At 37.8% G+C, this 22,239-nt stretch overlaps 1 protein-coding gene across 1 annotated transcript in view; it reads left to right on the top strand.

The window, feature by feature from the left end:
• The first annotated feature begins 778 nt into the window (after window positions 1-778).
• The window catches only part of LOC140316988 (intermembrane lipid transfer protein VPS13B-like), a 292,443-nt gene continuing 270,982 nt past the window's right edge, over window positions 779-22,239 (top strand). The window contains exons 1-4 of the mRNA XM_072395068.1: window positions 779-914; window positions 1,626-1,784; window positions 3,367-3,510; window positions 19,247-19,364. Coding sequence (XP_072251169.1) covers window positions 1,638-1,784; window positions 3,367-3,510; window positions 19,247-19,364 — 409 coding nt within the window. The 5' untranslated portion in view covers window positions 779-914; window positions 1,626-1,637. The remainder of the gene's footprint in view (window positions 915-1,625; window positions 1,785-3,366; window positions 3,511-19,246; window positions 19,365-22,239) is intronic.

The following is a 22,239-nucleotide window of genomic DNA, read 5'->3' on the forward strand; positions in this document are numbered from 1 at the left end:
CTACTGAGGATAAGAATATTCTATTCTTAATTGGCTTTTACTTCAACGTGCATTTTCCATTGTTGTACAATGATGTTAGCGAGTCTCCATTATAATCCAATAGGCCTATCTATATTTATTTCGCCTGTCATCTTAGCAACATTAGCTTTCTGGTGTTTATTTGAACATTTAAGCAAGTCCCTGGTTACATAGTTTAATTAGTAATATTTATCTAAAATTAGCTCACATCAGATCACCACTGTCAACACTATGTGAAGATAATGTTTTATTCTAATTTATTCTCGTCATAGACGCGGCCTCAATGAAAGGACTATCTGACTTGTGATGCTGATGTAAACAATCAATTGTTTTAGAATATTTGAATATATTTAAAAACCAGTTGTCTACACACAAACTAGAAAAGACGTCTGTCACGAAGGTTTATATATATATATATAGAACAGGCTATTCCCACGGTAACATTGGGCTTTGATTGGCATACAACGGAGGGCGTACCACGAGAAGGCTGTTAGAGTGGGAAATTTGACAACCACGCTAATACTTAGAAGAAATAGCCTATTGATAAACTTCACTGTTACGAACCTTTTGAAAAGCAGCTACCATTACATAACCTGGTGCTGTGTTAACCATTGAATAATAAATAATCTGTGTCCAAAAAGGTTTTTAGTGTATTTTTCATTATTATTATTATTTTTTTACCTAAACTATGTGTCGTGTTTGTGAGGTGAGTGGTGAAATGGAAATTTCCTTTGGACAAAAACGCAACACCATTAATACGGAAGCCGCGTTGGTGTTTACAGATGACGTTTAGGCTGTAACCGTCGGAAGATGTGGCTAACGCCAGTAAACGGGACAAGCATGTTTCAATAAACGTCGAATTCAACATACAGCCACTGGATAAAAGCGGGAGTCAAGTAAGACAGTTTTTTTTTCATTAACATCTGTAAAATCGATTTAGGACGACTTTTTTGTAGCCATAGCTTAGCTTCTTTGCTATGCTGCTGTGGTTTGTATAGCTTACATGACCAGAGAACCTCTCTCGCTAACTGCTTCACACTAAGTTAAATTTGTTACTACGTAGCAATACAATTTTAGCTACACTACGCTCGATTTGCAAACGGTGTTGTTAAATACTGTTTGCCCGTTCCTCACATTTACTATAAGTGAAGCTACATTAGCAAGTATGCTAATTGTAGCAGTTCGATGAAGTTCAATTACCGACAGCCACTGAAAATTGCAACTGCAGAAATAAAGTGAGTCACGTATAAATTATTTAAAGGTTTCTTAAATCTCGACCTGAAATATACACAAACTGAATTTCTGTTTCCCCTCTGCCAAGTGCAGTTATTAACCAAATAGTAATACTTGACCAAATACATTTGATAAGAGGTCCACGGCAGGCCATTTTTAAACGATACTTTGAACTGTCATAACAGCACAGACATGTCTGACATCTTTAATTAAAGCTTATGTCCAGTAAGCCAGCCCCGTATGCTGACACACCTGAACTTTTGTGCCATAGCATACTAAAGCTGCTGTGACAAATGCCTATTCTTTCAAATTGCATTCACAACTCAGTTGTATAAATTATGCAATGCTTTCCTACATTTTGAACTTGTACTCAGGGCAGAGAAAAGATGTTGGAGTCTTATGTCACACCGCTCCTGATGAGCTATGTCAACAAGTACATTAAGAACCTGAAGCCATCTGACCTGCAGCTCTCTCTGTGGGGAGGGGATGTGGTGCTCAGCAAGTTGGACCTGAAGCTGGATGTCCTGGAACAGGTACTGTGTGCTGAATGTGGCTTGCATTTTGGATAACTGTTCTTTATCAGATATAGAGCAGACTAAGCCAATACCTAACCTAACAGAATTTGTGATGAGTGTTCTTATTGAAAGCACAGATTCAGTCCAAAGTAATACATACGGTGTAATCATCACAAAAATTCATGGTTTTAACAAAGGGTCCAAATGATCCAACTCAGCATGCAGGGTACAGTGTAATGGCATCTCTTAATGCTATTTAAGTGCAGGTGTGTCCTCCTCAGAGGTAGTAGAAGCTAGGTTCTGAATACATTCTGAAAACACTCTTTTTACACTACTTTTTACTGCATCTTTGAGTTGAGATGTGGTTTGAGTTTGACCTGGGTTTGACCATTCAATTGAACATTGTACATTACCTAATATTTACGTGATATATACAACGGAGTTGATAATAAATGAAGAATCTGGAGGGTGGCCGTGACTCAGTGGTAGAGTGGGTCGTCCAATTACCTGAAGGTTGGCGGTTTGAATACCGCTCTTACTGCTTGAAGATTGGTGAACTGACAGCTGGTGGGGTGGAAGTCCACCTCCTTGCCAACATCTGCTCCCCGGGTGCTGTGAATTCCTGCACACCGCTCCAGTGAATATGGCATCTGTCTTAGTGTGTAACCCTGTGCATGTGCATGTGTGTGTTCCCACACGTGCCAACCTGGATGGGTTAAATGCGGAGGTGTAATTTCATGTATCTTAACATGACAGATAAATGGGAGCTCATCGTACATATACTTATAGCTGAAAACCGTCATACATGATGTAGTTAAGGTGCTTGACTGAGGATTTTGCCAAATGCATTTTAAAATCAGGATTTCATTCGAGCTGAGCGACAGTGTGGAAATGCTGAAAAATTATTGGCTTGCTTTTCACTCGTAATTACTGACATGTCCTGTTGTCTGAGCAAAGGAACAGAAAAATTTGTGAAAGAACCTTCATTGGGAGGTTGACTGTATTGATATACTCTTATGCTTTGCTGTTTTTGCAAAAATATGGAGCTTTGGAGCATGTGCAAAGCACCTAGACCCATTACAGTCTAATTAAGCCTTTACATGCAGGAATGGGTCAGTCCTCAACCCCATTATTTTGATATGTTAGCCTGGCATAACAAAGTTCAATATACTTTTTGTCAGACGTACTCAGTGTAGCCCCAAGAGCTCTGAGGATAAATACAGTACTGCTGGCATGGGGAAAGGATTTTGTCAGTGCTTTCTACCAGATGTAACCACATTTTTGAAAAAGCACTTTAAACACAATAGCTTTGGTGTAAAAAACCAAACAAACAAAAACATTTTCACACTCTCACACTCATATGTATGGCCAGTTTAGAATCACAAACTAATCTAGCATAGCATGGCATTGTTTTGGACTATGGGGGAAAAAACAGAACACCTGCAGAAAACCCACTAAGATCAAAATTCCAGTTATACTTAAATCCTCTTAAATCATCTGCAGTACTTTTGTTACATACTTACAACACTGTCTGTTTGCATACATATTTGCCCAGTAAAGGTTATTCTAAAATCTTTGACATCTTTATGTCCTGGAATAGGAGCTGAAGCTGCCCTTTACGTTCATGAGTGGTCATATCCATGAACTACGGATCCATGTACCCTGGACCAAGTTGGGCTCAGAGCCTGTTGTCATCACCATCAACACCATGGAGTGCATCCTGAAGCTAAGGGATGGAGTCCAGGTTAGTCCTTTATTAGTATAAGTAACATGTTATTCTTGATTGTACTGTCAGGCCAAAACAGGACTATCCAGATCTTCTTGTTATTTATGGGAAAGTTCTCACCAAAGTAAAGCTCTCTCATTACTCTTTCTGTCTCTGTTCCCAAGAAGTTTAGTAATGTTGTAATTTAGAATAGTTTTTAAAACATTTTGAACCTGAGAAATATTCATCACCTGCTGTTGTAGTGGTGATGAAGTTACAATTTAATTCTGACGTAGAGTAAAGTCACAAGAGAAACTAGAACCAACCATTTGATTTTCAGCCTCTGCTGTATTCTAAAATGAACTGTGTTAAACACAACTGCAGTTGCACTGTTATCATGACTTGAGGACAGCCATATTAATCCTTCATTATTTAATATTACCATGTTGGACTGTAAATGTACTGAGGCACCTCATGGGCAGAATGTAAGACTGCAAAATAACAGATGCAATATTTTAGCTTAGATTTGACGTTTCTAATAGTAAATTCTCTGACTCATTCAGACCAAATGTTTTATTTGAAAGAAATCATTAAAAACCATAACAGTGTATTAATGTAGCTTCCTTAGACCTGGAAATCTCAGGAAAACGATCAAATAATTTGTTTATTATTGTAAAAATAAAGTAATTGTTTATCTTGAAAAAGATGACGTGACAGTCATGTTGTACCCAGCATACAAAGGGTAAGCATTCAAATGTTTCTCAAGAAGCCTTTACTACAAAGCTGGATTACTGTCTCAATGAAATAACTTCATGTTAGGGTTTTGGTCTTCCATGTCACGAACTAGTTTATTCCTTGAAGAGGATGGCAGTAATGAAAGACTTTTAGTCTGAAGTAGTCTTCATTTGGTGTGTTGACATTTTTGTGCTGCATTAAAGTTTATATTAATATATATTTTTTAATATTGTTTATATTTGTGCAACTGCATTCTCCAACAAAATCTACCCAAGCATTCTGGAATAATGAATAAAGAAAGAAAAACTATTGAAGTAAAATCGTCAAACTTTGGGTCTTCCTTTAGACTGCTAAATATCACAGAAAGAAATGTTGCAGCGTCAGTGTTTTTCTTCTAATATTGTGTGGCCGTATTAGCTGCCTTTAGCTTGAGCAGATCTTTAGTCTGTGTTTCAAAAAACAGTTCTCTTATAAACAAAACTTAAGTTTTTTTAAGTTATTAAAAAAACTGTTGTTTAATATCTATGTCAGTTAGGTTTGATAAAGTTGCTACATGCCACTTTTTTGGGTTTGTCCATGTAATCAATAAAATTATATAAAGATATAAGATCTATTATAGTGTTTAATTTAGTCACAAATGATTAGTTTTTAAAAAAAAAGTTTGATCTAGGAAAGTCATTTTTAAAAGAAAAAAAAAAGTATATTTGGAAAACCACATGGTCCTATTTTTGCCACCCATGCAGTTAGCAAATTTTAAAAGTGTAACTCACTACTGGTCCTTATATGGGAAGGTTGAGGTTTCAAGGCCAGATGTCCCGAAGAAACGCATTTCAAGGGAAGTCAATTACAGCTAATTATATAGGCAGCAGCAAAAGATTTATAACACATGAGCGTCAGCTGCCCTGAACTGATGGTAAATATCATACTCTGCAGGTGCCTACTAGTCATGCAATCTGGTTTCTAGCTCAGTGGTAATTTAAACATTCTTTTTTGTGCTTGATGCACAGCTTAAGGTCATGTACCAGTACCAGTATTGGTCTAGTCTCAAAACAACTATTTGTTACAGATGTTTTCTAAAAGGCTTTCAGTGAAGAAAAGATTTTTGGGGAATTGCAAATGACATTTGGACAAATTATTCAGTGGTATGTACACCCAAGAGACATAATTTGGAGCAAAGCCAAACTCACAGGAGAAGTCCTTCGAGTATGTGGAATTTAAATGAAGCACTTTACTTCTCTCCTATATGGGAGGCAGCAGGCTGACTACTGTGTTCTGAGCCAAGAAATAAAGCCTGTTGCATTCATTTTCTTTATATGTGTAATGCTGTAACTAATAATAGTAATGATATTAGTAACAATAACAACTATGTCTCTAGGCTTTTAGTCCCACAGAAAGCTCATGCATTTTTGAGGTTAGATATCATGTTTATGTACATTTTGAAATTTGTTGAATTTTGATCAGATTCTAACTGAATGCAGGGAGTTAGTTTGGCGTTGGTTCACGCAACAGATGGGCCATGATATTTCTCCATGAAGCTGTCATGTAAGTTGTGTGATGGCCCAAAGGATTTAAAAGAACTGCATGGAAAAACTTACATTTTAGGTTTAATAGATAACTCCTGTTCCTTTTGTCCGGTAAAGACAGGAACCTTGTGGTAGGCTTCACACGGCCAAAGTGTGGAAATGATAAATGGTATCATTAATATGGTTTGTTTTCATAATTACAGTTAAAGTCTGAGCACTGGCCTGTAAAAACATCCACACATCTTTTGAAGTTCATTAAGGGCTGCGTAATTTGACCGGAATTATTTGGACCTTTTTAATGTTCGTGTTTTCCCCTGAGAGGAACTGGGTAATATTAGGTTTATTCAGATTGCCCAATAGGGCCCATCTGCAAAGCACCAAGAGCAGCTCACAATTATAGTTTCCAGCAAATGTGGAAATTTGGGCATTTAGTAGCAGTTGGAGATTACAGCTTCTGCTGACAGTGTAATTGCTTGAAATTAGCTGTAATGAGGATTGTAGTGCAGAAAGTATGGCAATGAATAGATGTTGTCCACTTTTTAAAATTTTTTTTTTAGACTTTAATTTTACAAACTGGAAGCCGTGTACAAATAAAATGATTCATTTTATGATTATGTCATTGTATCCTCAAATTATCAGATTTTCCGGAGCCTGCTTTGAAATCCACAAACGTTTAGTACATATGTCTATTGTTATATATATTTATATTATTCTATTCAGTTTAACCATAAAATCTAAATACTTGGTCTTCAAGTGCAAATTTAATTCTAAGTGTGAATATGTGAAGTCATGGGTCTGAAACAATCAATGGTTCAAGTTGATGAAGAATTTTGTAAGATTTATTTAAACATGTTCTTTGTGTCCGGATGCAACTTATAAAATGTCTGATGCTTTAATTGCTCGTCGAAGGAGTTCGCAACAATCCACTGTTTTTGACTGCTTCACACCAAACTAATTACAGTTTTGATTTTGTCTTTTGGCAATGTCATCAGTTTAGTGGTTTACCGCTCAGATGTGGTAGATTTGAAATTGTTCTTAATGCGATGCAGTGCACTTGGTGTAAGGAATCATTTCCTCCAAGCTTCACCTTATGTTGAGGAGCTGGAAGAAGCCGTTTTGTCGAATTCTTTTTGCTGCTATTTTACGACTTGAATTTGTATTTGTTGATAGCTGAAGCAGAGATTGGTAATATTATACTTTCTTAGTGAAAAGGCTTGATGGCAAATCTTGATATAATTTAGCGAAATTAGGACATTTTTTTTCATTGACAACTTGGTAAATTGCTCCAGATGTTGAGGATGAGGTGTGATCAGCCAATTCGGAGAGGAACTGGCCAGACAACACTTACAGTGGATCATAACACTCTTAGACAGTCTTTATTATTTATGAGACAATGATAAAGGCTTGGGTTTACTGAGGAGAGTCTTTTTGGTTTTGGCTCAGCTCACAGCTTGATCTGGGGAGTTTATGGCCACTGAGTGCATTTGCCACTGATGTGGAGGTTCTGATTGATGCATTGCCTCAAGATGATTTTGGGAGGTGCCTTTGAGACTTGTTGGTTTGGCATATGGTTCTTTCTTCTGTTATATTCCTTCTAAACTATTTTTAGGGCTTTACACCACCAAACCCCATTGCTCCTAAATGATGGATAATACATGTGAATTAGGAAACCCCTTCTTGAAGGCTTCCTAAAAACCCTAAGTTGGTATTCTGTTGCTAAATCTACCTCCTGCTGGACAAAGGCTACCTACTTTATAGCTTGAAAAATAAATCTATCGATGTAATTGTTTAATTGTAAAGCTTTAGAACACTTTCTGTGGAGTTATACTGCTCTCCCCACTTTAAAGTGCTGCTTTGTCACCCACGGGTTAACATAAAACCTACCAAAAGGAAAACATGAAGCATGTTCAGTTGAATTGAACTGAATATTACTTTGCAATCCCAAAATGGGAACTTATTTGCAGCATAAATATCAAAACAGTTGTGGGTCATTAGTTATTGTAAAAAAGTAATTGTGTTCAGCAGAAGTCACCTCCTGTTTTGTTCTTTGTTGAAGCAAAGCTGAAGAAGCCTCTTACTGAAGTTGTTAGATCACTATGTTGTGTAAAGGGTATACAGTGTTATCCATTATGTTGAACAGCTTTTGCAATATTCTTATGCTTATTATATCAAGGTCTCGTAAATGTTAAGATGGCTGAACAGAAGGTTCTTGTGGTCAGCATGTTAGATGCAGGATATATGGACAGGTGAAAAGGCCTAAGCCAAACAACTGTCAGCTTCAAAGATAATCTATAATAATTGGGTGCCAACAGGGTGTTGGAGAATCTGCTGAAGCAGTTTTGATCTGTTTCAGGCTTCACATTAGAACTTAAAACATTTAAAGTAATGCTTTTCTCATTAATTCAGTCAGTAACACCTTAAACACACAATGAAATGCACCCTAACATTCAGCTGCAGTAGTATACAAGTCAGAAAACAAAGTTTGAATAGAGGACAAACTTTTTGTGGAAGTTTGCAATCGGGGAGCACAAACTGGATAATCCGTGTCCAAAAGATTGCAGGAGCAAATAGCTTTCAGACATTGCAGCAAAAGTACATCTTCTTCTGTCTCCTCAGTCCTGTGTAGGAGGCCCCACTGAGCTAAGATATGGATCACTAGAGTATATTTTCCTTGAGTCCAACTCACCATGGCAGTAACAAAACCCATCTCTGTAAATAGTAGTGAGATAGAATAATGTTGGCACATGCTGTGGACTCCTTTGGCAGGTTGGAAGTTAAGCATGCCTAATAGTGAGATATGGTAAGATTGTTCTTAAAGGCCTTGTTAAGGTTTCCGGCCACAGAAAATGCTGTTTAGTCTTGTCCTTAAGGTTTCTTTCAAAGGCTTATGCAAGCATTCACAGGTTTCCTCTTGCTTTATTTGTATACTTGAGGGATCTTTTTTTGTCAGTGTAGTTGAACTATTGCTCAAAAGACTTTAGCAATCAATTTAAGAATGAAAAAAGCAAAAGTTTGAACTTACAAATGAAGGAAATTAATGTATCTAGAGACTAGCTTTCCGTGACTGGGAGAACCCATAGCTAAGTTGAACAAATAGTTGTTAATTTGACATTATTAATAGGACCTTCAGGCTGTGTATTTCAAATTTATCTGATGGTTTGCAGTTGGATCTGCTTTCTACAACTGTGTTCTTCCAGCCACTTCACATGTAATGATCACTCACTTATGCTGGTTTTATGCTGCATGATCTTTCAAATTAGTTATTCACAAGGGATTTCATTCCCAGATGTCAACATTGTGCCAGTTATCCTCAAAGTTTATTTCAGTCTTGCCATTCTGCTGACAATAGTGAACTTCTGTCAACAAAAAGAGGAAAAGATAAAGACTTTGTGCTAGATTTCCATAAAAAAAAAAAGAAAAATCATTAAAGTAAAATTAAATAATGATATACCACAAATATTTCCTTTATTGTATTCCTCAATATGTATTATCTTTTATTATTTAGTCTATTAATCATTTTTCCTTAAATTGAAATGATGGTTTCCATTGTTTAAACACGTACTGTGGAAACACTGGTGTTGGGAGCCTCACCAGACCTCTTTGTGTTATGATTAGCAAATGTGAGGTTTCAGTGTTATTATACTGCTAAAATTTTCTGCAGAGTAAGTCTGTGTTAAATGCTAAGCAAATTACTTTGTAATCATACAGAACATTGTGTCTACACGCCAGCTCCATATTTTCCAGCAAAACATATTCTAAGGCTTAAACCAATCCTAGAATTAACTTTTGGGTATTACTATGTGTCCTCATGTAACTTTTTAACATGGTGATCCATTGCACTTATTGGTTGACTTTCCAAACTTATTTAAAGCATCAGCAGAGAGCAACGTGCAAGCATGTCATTCAAGCAAAAGATCTTTGCACCCAGTTACCATTGCTTGTGAATCAGCCAATACTGAACAACGCCTATCTTTGTCTAAGAGGTTTGGTGAATATTTGAGTTCCTGGTGGGATGCGGTTACTTCACCTCCTCAGACACAGGAAAGCAGCTGGGGGAAAAATGTATCCCAGTGGCTTCCTGTATTCAGTGAGTCAAATGGAGATCAATACACTGTGGACAGGATGCTGCTGTTCCACAACTTAATCCCTGCTCTCAGGCCATCCGGACTAGAGCAGCCCCTCACTGGACCTTATTACTTGCTCGGTGCTCTTTGAAATATTGTAGTTTGGGAAACGATTACCTTGCAATTAAGGCTAATGTTCACTCGATTAGTACTTTGTTCTATCAGAGGGTCTTGGAAGATATTGTGTTGCAGTTTAAAACACTGTATTTTAGGAGCTTTAAATCTAAAGAGACATTATAAGCAGTGATTGCATATATTTAGGCAAGAAGTTGACCACTTGTTAACTTTAGATTGCTTTTGTAGGGATAGTTCCATTTGTTTGAAGTGGGGCTGTAAGAGCCATTTATCCATAATTGGTGTATTACCTACAGAATTACCAATTACCCACTCCCAGTTAAGAGACACAATGTCCAGCTGTTCACAGAGTCAGAAACCCCCCTCAATAAGGGGCTAACCCCAAAAGAAATAGAAAAACAAAGAAAAAAGTATTTTTAATGTGGCAATGAAGCAGTTATATAGATCTCTCTTTGACTCATTTGATAATACAGCCAAATAGCATTGTGGAACACAGGCATTTATTTTTTTATTTTTTTATTTAAACCTCTGCCTTGACGTTGGCATTTAACGGTATCTTAAGCGCCTTTGGGGTGGGGCTGGAATCTACCACAGCTGTGATTGGGTGGCAGGTGGTGTACACCCTAGACAGGTCACCAGTCCATCACAGAGCCACACAGAGACAAACAACCAATCACATTCACACTCACTCCTAGGAACAATTTAAAGACACCAATTAACCTGACATGCATGTTTTTGGACTGTTGGCCGAAGCTAGAGTACCTGGAGAGAACCCATGCATTCACCGGGAGAACATGTTTGGGAAAACAACTGCACACACCACAAAGACAACCTCCAACTCTGTGGTACCATGTATGTGTGCACAAGAGGACATAACATTACCGAATGGAGTGGGAGTCTTTAAATTACTCAGTACCTGACTTAATGGTGATTTTTAACATGCCAAATGAAAATGAAAATGCACAGATGGGGTCAGACTGAGCTGATTGTGTGTTTCACGTCAAAAAGGCTAGAGACACTGATGGTCATCAATTGTTAATTTTGTTATGGTGTTTTTTTTTTAACAGTTTTCAATCTTTTAAGTAAACTGATTAATGTTGACAGTATCTTGGTTTCTTAGGAACCAAGTGTTTAAGTAGTGTGAAAACAAAATGATTCTTCCATTCAGTTTGAATGCTCTCACACTTCCTGCAAGATGGCTTTAGAATCTCTCAACACTGATGTAAAGTCTTCTCCTATTTTGTTTGATTTATTCTAACTTGCTGCTTTGAGAACATTGATACTTTCCAAGAATGCTCAGGCCTCTACAGTTTGTGCCTTCCAGCTGCACCTCACATGTGCAATTAAGTTGTCAGCATAGCCTCAGCCACTGCTTTCACTGTTCTTGGTGGCTGGTGCTTACATTGTTCAAGGGGTGCTTATGTCTTGTATAATGTGCTTGATATTTTGTATGACATAATGGGAAAAGCTCAGGAAAGGAATGGTTCTGTTTTGATAGGTGAATGCCAGTTCATGTTAAAATCAGGTCCTGGCCACGAGTTTACCACTCACCAAAATAAAAACATTGTTACCCAAAGGATGCTTATTTGCCTCACAAAAAAGATGCATAATCCAAAGATGCATAATCATTTTTATTTGAAAAGAATAACAATGAATGGATTATTTATGTGATAAACAACTGACCAACAACTGTGGTTTACAACTAAGGGAATTATTTGAATAAGAAATGAACAGTTTACATTTAAAGCTGTTTTATGTCTAGAAATTTCCCTTGTGTGTCATAATTGAGTCTAGGTGTATTTTTATAATTTTTTTTTTGATCGGGTGTGTTGGGGGCTGGTCTGTGTGGATTGTTTAATTGTAGCTAACACACTGCATTAATTAGCATTATGAGGTAGCTGTGCCAGTGTAAGCAGCATGCCTCGCATGCTCAGTCTTGGATTGTGGTCGGCTGATGGAGACATCTGTAAGACCATTACTTCTCTGATCTAAATCAGGAACATTTTATCCTTCTTTCCAATTTTCTTTGTTTCCTTCACTTATGATTCTTCTTTTTTTAAGTTGATTAATTTATTTTGTTACTTTTTTCCCCCCAACACTTTCCACTTGTTTCTGTCTTACTTTTTGTTTTTTCTTTTTAGGCCGTCTGTTTTCTGATATTTTTTCTGTCTTTGCTTTCTTTCAGTTTATTACTCTTTCCTTTTTTTCTTCTAAATTTGAGTAAGTCCAATGACTAAAACTAGAGGCCACCAACAGTAACATGCTGTGCAAACATTAAGAGGTCACAGTTCAAAATAGGCGCATTCGGACAGAGAGTTCTAAGAACTGTCCACTTCGAATTTAGTTATAAAAACTGCCCTTCCCCAGGGGAACTGTTTCATTTTGCATTCGCACATAAGTCGGGGACTGTCTGCGACCGTCTACGTGTTACTGTAGCGCCACACTCAACAACAACACCCGCCAGCTAACATGGAGAGCGAGGAGGCCACCGTGTTTATGGTCTGCATGACGGCAGTATTAATCATGGGCGATCACATCAGGCGTCTAAGATCGAGGCTGGAAGAGCACACAGCGAGAGTCAGGAGACGAAGAATCGAGCAGCAGGCAATACTGCCACAGACAAAGGAGACGACGTGTAAGTTTAACTTATTAAACATGCGCCGGTTGTGTCCGTGTCTTATGAGTAAATATTTCAGACAAGGGGCGGAGCTACCAGCCACCAAACACCTACGTCATATGTGTTCCTATGGAACCCAGAAAAGACCCTGCCTCGCAGAAGGAGCTAAAATGGTTATAGGAACTGAGGGCCGTGGTCCCAAGTTCCTGTATGTCCAAATGCGTGAAAAAACGGCCTAGTTCCTGAAAAGGTTCTAGGAACTGCAAAAGATTCCTACAGTGGGAATGCGCCTATAGTGACGGGTCGTCAGAGAAAAAACTTAGTGGTCTGCTCAAGACTGTTCAATATGGCACCTAGTTCCATTATGGAGTTCAGGACTTTTCATTTGCCTGAATTTGAATTTCTTGTTCTTTTTATCAAGTCTTAGGATCGAAATTGCGATTACTCAAGATTTTCATTTGAAGTAAAAATGGTAAACATTAGCCTGTACAAAAGAGACCTAACCTTGGTGCACCTTCTACTAATAACCACCAGAAATATATTTTGTTCCAAAGAAACTGATGTCATGTATGAATACACTGGCTTTGAGATTTTAGATTAATGGAGCATCATGCACCCTTTAATTCTGTTAACCTCTCATCTACTGTCTTTTTTTTTTTTGCTGGTATTACTTTGCATTCACTTGCTAGACTAAAAGTATAACCTATGACAAAACATGCACATCCACATCAAATGGTATGGCAGATGACAACTTCATACTTTATTGCATTAAAGCCCTGCTTTCGCAAATTATAGAATGTAATGGTCCAGACTAGAGCTAAAATGCACTTTAATATGGCACTTTGCACAATTAAGAATTAAAACATTGCAATAATTTGCTAATTATTAGAATGACACTGCATCAGTGGAAGCCTGCTGCAGCAAAGAATATTTCTTCCCATGATCCTCATGGGAAATGTGAGATCAGGGGTGTATAAAATGAATGAGCTTGGAGCAATGATGCGAAAGCAGTGGGAATATCAGAGAGAAATATTACTCGTCTGACTTTCAGACTGTAGGAGCGGACAGAACATGCCAACAGAGAGGTAACAGTAAAGGAGGAAGTATTTCAGTTCAGTTAACAGCAGATTGCATAATCCTGAGCATGTCACTGAGAAAGAGCGTCGTCTCAGCACAATGTCATTCCAAAATATCACATTTTGATTTGTCAGACCATACGACAATTTCCCACTCTATCCAAATTCATCTTACAATGAGCTCAGGTCTAAAGAAGGTTCTGATGAGCCTAGACCTTAAAATGTTTAAGATTTTGCAATTTTGCACACAAGACCCTGGAATAATTTACTCGACAGGATTGTTTCTGTTTTTAAGGAAGTACTGCCTTGATGATCACAAACTGCTACTACTGGTTTCAAATTTTGTACAGACATGTTTTAAACCCTTAATCTTTTGATTCTGTCACATAACTTGCATTATGAAATTTCCTCATTCTTTTTTAGTCAACATTGGGAGATTTTATCCGTACATTTTCAACCTGTTTGTCCAAACAGTGGCTGAAGATGCTTTCCTGTTTGTTTTGGAATCACACAATTTCCAGTCTTTAAAATAAGTGGTTGAATGAATGAGTAAATCATGAACTTTAACGCTTGGTCGACAGTTTTTTCCCCTGCTGTCCCATGGTTAAACATCTGCACTAAAACTGCAGCTTCTCATGTGAGGGTTGTCAGAAACTCAAAGTCAGAAACCCTGTTGTTGCTCCCAGTGGAACTGCTCTGTAACTGGGATTTCTGTTTGACTTTGTTATTCTGGGCATGTTGGAGTCGGATATTAAACATAGCCAGTTTGACTTGGGTAATGTGGAGGTATTCTTGGCAAAGACGTCCAACTTGACATCATCACTGTTGTGATCTCGCCGTCATTGGAGTGAAATGATTTTGAAATTCTACATTCTTTCTTGTGCTGTATATCCCTGCTCTCCTGCTCATAAAGGAGCACACTATGCATGTTGCTTGTCCTTAACCTGGTGCAGTAGTTTGCAGAGATGACCCCTGTTGAATTATGGGCCTTGTAAACACCTTCCTGTCTGTCTATTCTCTGTTTTTTTTCTTCTAATTATCAGGAATACGTAAACTGCACATCAGTGATTATTTTGCAGTAAATAAATGCCAAGATTTTTAGATAAACCAGAATTTGTATTCTTAAGGACTCTCTGATTGGTGGGACTTCTGTCATTATCTGATGGCTAATATACGCATCATCTGAATAAGAGAATAAGTGCGTGCAACACATTATTTTGATGTACATGTACTTTTTACCAATGTTCTTAAAATGTTGCTATAAAGTGCTTCTTGTTTCTTAATCACTATCACATACAGTTGTGTCTTACATGTATTTTTGTCTAAACGGATGGAAGGAGACGTTTCTTTTGGTTAACTAATTTATGAATTCAATCTTTTTTCAGAACGCTCTAAAAAAATTTACTGTAATTTAATTTATCTTTATGCTACACTGACTCACATGTTATGTGCTTTAAAAAAAGGTATCTTATGAATGTAGTTTCAGTTTATGTCCTTCAGCACATTGTGAACGTATCATGATTATGATATTTAATTTCTGCATTTCACTGTAAGTGTGGGTTTTCTTTCCCAGTGGTGGATTTAGTTACTGAAAGAGAGTAAGTAAGAGAGAGGACGAGACCACATTCTTGTAATGAGCTGTTTTCATTGAGATAATTACTCAGAATGTCACACAATGTTATATTCATCATGGCTGATTTCAGTCTCTAATCCCTCCAATCGGCCATGGATTCCAGCTGCTCTACAGTGATTTTTAGAGAATGGGTCTTTATAATTGCACTACTTATAAGATTGTACACATGCATTTGTTGGTGCTGTTTCATACTACTATTTGCCTTTTGGTCTATATTTGTAATGTAGTGTGTTGATCTATCTTAATACAAATTGCAGAGCATATTTGATGTATTAAGGGTTGTTACTGCTAACTGTGATAAATGTGAGGGAGACTAGCTGGTTACAGCCCTCTCTAGTCTACTTCTGTTTTAGAAAATACCCCAACCTTTTAATCATGCTAAAATAGCTCTCTGCATTTGTTAGAGTTTCATTAAAAGGCCATTAGCAGCTAATTTTTTAGCTGAGCTGATGGATGTGTTTGAAGCCTTTGGGATGTTAAAGAGAAGGTAATCTAACTCAACTCTGAGAGCTGCTCCTTTCAGCTATAATTCGATTGGAGCTGTCAGCAATGATTCAAGCAACTTTAGAGTAAAAATGTGGCTGAATACTATTTGACGTCACTGGAAAATTCTCACACTATGATTGCATGTTTGAAACACATTGAATGTTTTGTTCCTCTTAGTGTCGGCTGTAAACCATTCAAAAGACAATCGTGGACTTCGCTTTTTTACAAGCTTCATACTAGCTGGTTTTTGGTTTGATGAGAAGCTCTAGAATAAGTGGCACAATGAGAAAGACAGCGCAACACAGAAGACAGGACTTCTACTTGTCAGCCACAGTGTGTGTCCAAGTGTTTCTGTTTTTGCATGTGTGCATACGAGTGATTTAGAGGAGGAGGGGGTCTGTCTGAGATAAGGAGCTATTGGGTTTCCTTCATTTATTTTCTCACTCAGTAGGCGTTCGCCTCTCCTAGCCTGGCCTCCAATCTGCAGGCCTGCTGCTTTGATGTCAGCATGAGTTTGCCAGCAACCTACAGAGGAAAAACAACAATAACAAAGAGTGTGTTTATGCAGCAATGGTCTGCATGCTCCCATTAATCTCATGAAACATTGTGAAATGAACCAGTTTTAAAAATGTTTTGATTTCAAAGATCAGGCAGTTGAAGGCTGTTAACCTCAGCCAGCATTTTCTTTCTGTAGTAAATTGAAATGTTTAAAAATGTTTTTTGTGGGGGGTGACCACATTCTACCTTTCACCCAAATATATATAGCATAGTAGAAAACAAACTCAGTTTTGCCATAGGTCCAGTGTACATAAAAGAGAGAATGTCTCTGATAAGAAATTTCAGTGTTTTGCTTCCAAAATGCTATAGTAATTAATATAATCAATAATAATGATGATGACAGTAATAATCACATTAATAGACAGAATAGTGATAATAATGATGATAAAAGTTAAATTAAAAGTAGGCTAAAACAATTTAAACAAGTGCATGTAAAGCATATCCACCTAAAATTAAGGAGCTTCCATACTAAGACATGTTGGTATTTTTTTAAATTCACACCATAGTTTAAACATAAATACCAATGTCAGTGACCGATAAGACTATGTTGGTTTCCAGTATCTGAGTTACAGCTAGTTTGTTTACTCAAGGAAAACTGTTGAGTGTCTCCTGCGTTGCTGTTCCTAATAGCTGGAGGTGATGGTGGGGTTCAGCTAATGTGTTGAACAGCTCCTTTGGGTTGACCCTTTAGACGGGCTCAACACGCTGGACCCTGACTGAGTCAGACGTCTATGGGGGGACAGAGGTCATGTCTGGTTTTCCTGTGCCAGACAACACCTCCACTGGTGCCCACTTACCCTCTGAGTAGGGGGTCCCCCTTGCCTGTTACTCAGTTTCCTTTGTCTTTCCTATGGACTCATAATCTCCAGCTCTCTCTGAATCTTTGCATCTCTCAGCTACTCTTTGCCTTGCTGTCTCACTTTCTCTCACTCTGTTATTTTTTCCACTTATCTCATTGTTTCTAGTATCTCCTTTCCTTTTTAACTACTGTCATCTTTGGTCAACAACTAAGTCGACATGCCTGTAGGGTAAACTGCCCCCCCCGCTTTCCCCTTTTCCTGGTTCTTGTGCCTCTCTCTTTCTTTATCCTTCCCTCCCTCATTCCATGTCCTGTGCCCTGTCGTGGCATTGGAGGGATCAGTTTACCTCGCAGCAGCTGAGGCAGGCTTCATTTGTCTCAGGGCTTCCCTCTGAAAAGGCATTTTTTCACCACTGGAGAATTGCTCACTGCCCACAGTGACATTGAGCGCTTAATTGCGCTACTTCCAGATCTGGCAGCCTTGTTCTTTGGTGGCAGTTCAAGCTCTTGAACAGAGTGTACTCTTGGCTTGCTGAGATGTGCATTCCTTTAGGTATAGATATGAGAGCCTGCAGTGAAGGGAAACTGTTTCTAATTCTAATAGACTCGTGATTGTGATGTAAACTAAATACTGCAACATGTGAAGTCTCACTATAAACTTAATTTTTATTGTGATGTTTTTGAATATTACAGATGCAAATATGAAATAATGACCAATTTACATCTTACTGTTTGCCATCTCAACTCCTTTGGACCACAATGAAATATTTGTTCTTCCATCTCTGTTGTTCAATTCCCATCTATAATCGCTGAAGATATAACTGCTTACCCTTTAGAGATCTACCACCTCTGTCTATAGAGTAATAAAATATAGATACCTCTTGTCTTTTTGTCCATTCCCTATTTATTTCACCACACTGGGTGATAACTGCATGCTTGTCAGTATACCCACAATTCAGATTTTACCAGTATTTAAAATAAATCCGTGTGACTTAAACACCAAGAGATAAAAGGCATTGTTACTAACTATTAGTCGAGCCAGCAAACGTGTAGATAATAAGGGAAATGTGCTTGCTAGTTATGTCAGCATGACTTACTTGGAAAGTGTGGCTTTGGTTTTTCAGTTTCTCATTTGAGGATTTTTGAATGAAGTGTATGTCCATGAAGTACCCAAGTATATTGAGTTTTGACACCTACATTGTTTATTTTAGTCAGGTTAAGGGGCAACTCCTGAGACACTTAAATGCCAAACACATGTGATATCCCCTTTCTCTGTCCAAATTGTCCAACTAACTTACCACCCAGGCGGGCTTTGAAAAGGCTACAGTGTTGTTGTCGCCCCTAATCAATGCTATACTGAGTTTTAACCCACTCAACTGACCACAACTTACCAACGTCACAATATTGAGAATGTATGTATATATTTTATATATAGAATAGAATAGAAAAATACCTCATCCCCCAGTAGGGGAAATTGAAAAAAAAAATATATATATATTTTATATAAATAGATTTTTTTGCCCTCCATTTATTGCAGGCTTTTCCAAAATCTTGTCTGTTGCAGGCTGTGAATGTGAGTTTTAGATACTTATACTTAGTAGTTTGTTTTCTATTTGCTGATTTTGATGTGATCAACAGTTCTCCAAATGCATCACTCATGGTTAAAGCTTGGGTGGGCAAACATCTGGAAAACAAGTACCAGAACTTATGAATTAAAAACTCCTCAAAACGCTCATCAACTGGATTCAGAATCTAGAAAGATGTTAAGTCATCTGTCTTACTCACTGATGCAGTATTTTTTCTCTTAGAAATATCTAAGAGAAAAAAAAAACATATACACAGATTTTTTTATTTGCATTCCAGGGCTTAACAAGCCACTGGTGTCTTGACTGAAGATAACATGTACTGTTATGGAGGTGAGACTTTCACCCCTCTCGCTTATTTGTTAATGACATGGGGATAGTTTTTAGAATGGAATGGGGGAAAATTAATGTGTCATTTAGTAGATGATTTCCCATTAACTTCCCCGTCCATTTCGCACACAACCATTTTTATCTCAAAGAATAGTTTTTGTAACATTGCAAGAAGTTTAAACTTGAAATGTCAACAATTCATATGGACTTTTTCTTTCTTTTCATTATTTTTTTAGGATGACCATGACAGCAGCTCTAGCTCCACCAGTCGCAGTGTCTCAGACAGCTCTAAAGCTGTGGCCAAGCCCCGCCGCCTCCAACAGGCAGCCCCTAGTGACCCAGACCTGCCCCCAGGTGAGTGATGGCCCCAGGCCTATTGTGTCCACCCCCCCCCCCCCGGGCACACACTGCAGCAAACTGTTTACAGTGCAAAGCAAAACTATTTGGGATTGTTGGTAGCACAATATGTCAGTGTTACTATCAGGTACAAATTAGTGTAGCAACTCTTCACTCCGTGAAAATAGCAATTTTGGGAGGAACTGCACTGTCTTTCACAAATGTAAATCAGTCAGCGTTAGCTTGGGGGATGTGTCTGTAATCAATCACAAAGTGATAGCTCTTATCAAGACCACTTGACTGCAGACCTCCTACAGGGCCATGTATTCCATACCTGCCTCACTGCAGCTCTTCACTGCACCTAACAGAGATGGTCTTGTCTGAATTATGGATGCATATTAGCTTCTATTAGTTGTTATTAATTATTAAACAACAGTGAGTGTTTTTTTTTATTTTTACTTTCCTTGCACAGACAGTTTAATTTCTCATAATATGTGTAATGGGATCTAAAGTCAGAGTAGTCTTACTGAAATACTCAAACTACTACTGAGTGTTAATGATTAGATCTGAAACACAACATTTTGGGAAACAGTTAGAACCAGTAAAAGGTTTTGGAGTTGCCAACTAAATGGTAAAAACTTCAGTTGGAGCAAAGAAGGTGGAAAACGGGAGACTAGAATATGACAATGAGGAGTAGAAAATAATAGAAAATTAATTAGAAACGAAGAAAAAGTCACCAGAAAACTGGGAGCCCTAAGCTGTAATAGATAGGTCAGCGTACCATCCAAAGGTTTGCTCCCAGAGCCCCAGTATGCTTAAATATATGAACTTACACTCCTGGCTGGTTGTATCTAGGGAGGATCCATTTCCCGGCCTGATGTTATGAGATAATATCTCTCCCCAGCTGTTAAAGCAGGGTGCCCCACACCCTAGCATCTCCCTTTGGGCCTGCCTCCAACAGATCTCCCTGATGTGTGTGTGTGAATATGTGTCTCTGTTTGACTTTGTGTTTCCAGGGCTTTTAGTTTATCTTTGTTCATTTGTCTGCACACTCGACACTGTTCCACCAGTGGTCCTCGTTTCAACCCATTACAGGCTATACAGACAACTCAGGGGTCAGAGGTTGGAGTAGCTCAATAATGGCAAGGAAATAGATGAGTGCTGTAATCCCAGCCTTCCTAATTAAAAGGGAGAGGTTAAAAGGTAGATGAGGTAAAACTAACCTGCTATGACTCAGACAGAGGATATTTTCTTAAGAATAAGATACAAACCAAACCTATCGGGAATCTTTTAATGTGTTTAAAGGATGCTTTTCTAAAATGTAGACACATCACATCAGTGCACACAAATATTATTTATAGACTTCTTACAGTCTCTTGGTGTGGATACAGATTTTGCTGTCCTGTGACATTTGAGAGCTTCAACATGCTTTTAGTTATTTGTTTAATAGGGATCCATATCAACAGTTCCAATTACTGAGTAATATCAGCTTGATATTACTGTGCTTTTGTAGATTTTTGCAGATGAAATATGTTTTAAAAGCTGATGTTGTTTTGCTGTACTGCATATTAATGTGTTTTAATTTTTTTTAAATGCTGGGATTGAGAAAAAAGGTGTTGAAAGCACAGTTCAGCTTTTTATAACGCAACAAATCCACACTGACACCATCTCTACTCACACTGCCACAGCTGATGTCAATATGTATCTGTCATATAGACATGATGAAATGCATCGGTACAATTGAGACGTGTTTATTTCTTGCACAAACATTTTTTCCTCTTAACTCTAAAGAACATCTGTCTCTACTGCTGTAAAATTTCAACTATTAGTCTACTTATAATTTACAAATGACACTATAAAGTACTGTATTAATTACTTACTGTGATGGCCTACTGTCAGATTCAGAGACATGATACATTACTCTAAAAGTATGCAACATTTTTAAACTAAAATGTAAAATGAATCATTCCTGAACAACCTTGGCTGATGTTATCAAAGTAACTATCCTGATGATATCAGGAACAGGGGAATTAGAATTTTTGCATTAATTTTGGGGGATGCAATATTTAATTTTAAAGCTGTTATTGAACAAAACAGATATTGGATAGTATGGCGATATTGTGCATCTCTCAGAGGGATATAAGACAATAATGCATGCATCTTTAGTTTTTATCTTTAAAAAAAAAGCTTTTGTCAAAGACTCAGCAAACAACAATGTGGGCAGCCTTTTTGCTTACATAGTTAATTATTTAGTTGCATGTATGCTTTATGAAGTTTGTTGCTCTTTGATGTTTTTGTCTCAGAAGACAGTGATGTTTAGATTATATTTCTTAAGGGAAACCCATGTGAGACCACCACAGGGCAGTGGTGGTCTCACACAAACTACTGTGCTGCATCTTCTCCACTCCTCTTCAAAACAACCAAAACAAAGCATGGTGGCACCAAAAAGCAGCCACTTGCAGTTATCCGTTCATTTGGCCCTAAGCTCTCGCATGCTGAATACATTTATTCTCCTTGTTCACCATGTGGTGGAAAATAGTGATGTTAATTCATATGCCATGTAGCCGCACAGAGACCAAAGACCAAGTGCTTTTACCTTGGGCAAATCTGTGAGTGATTATGTTTACTGCTTCTTGTGGGGGACCACTAGCCACTGTTTGTGAGAACTATACTTGTCTGTTCCAGGGGATTCCTGCTTTTACTCTACACACTATTGAAAATGTGTTTTGTTTTATGTGACTTCAAATGGAATTGATTGTCACAAGTTTCCACTGGATTGTTTTACTTAAGGTTTAGCATGGCGTCTGTCAGTTGGATAGATCAGAGGCTGTACTTCAGTTAGTAATTTAAAAGCTGAACAATTCTAATAAGTGACAATCTTTTTTTCTTATAT

This window comes from Leuresthes tenuis, unplaced genomic scaffold (genome assembly GCF_036924035.1).
Source record: "Leuresthes tenuis unplaced genomic scaffold, fLeuTen1.0.hap1 SCAF_10, whole genome shotgun sequence".
NCBI classification, from domain to species: Eukaryota; Metazoa; Chordata; class Actinopteri; order Atheriniformes; family Atherinopsidae; genus Leuresthes; species Leuresthes tenuis.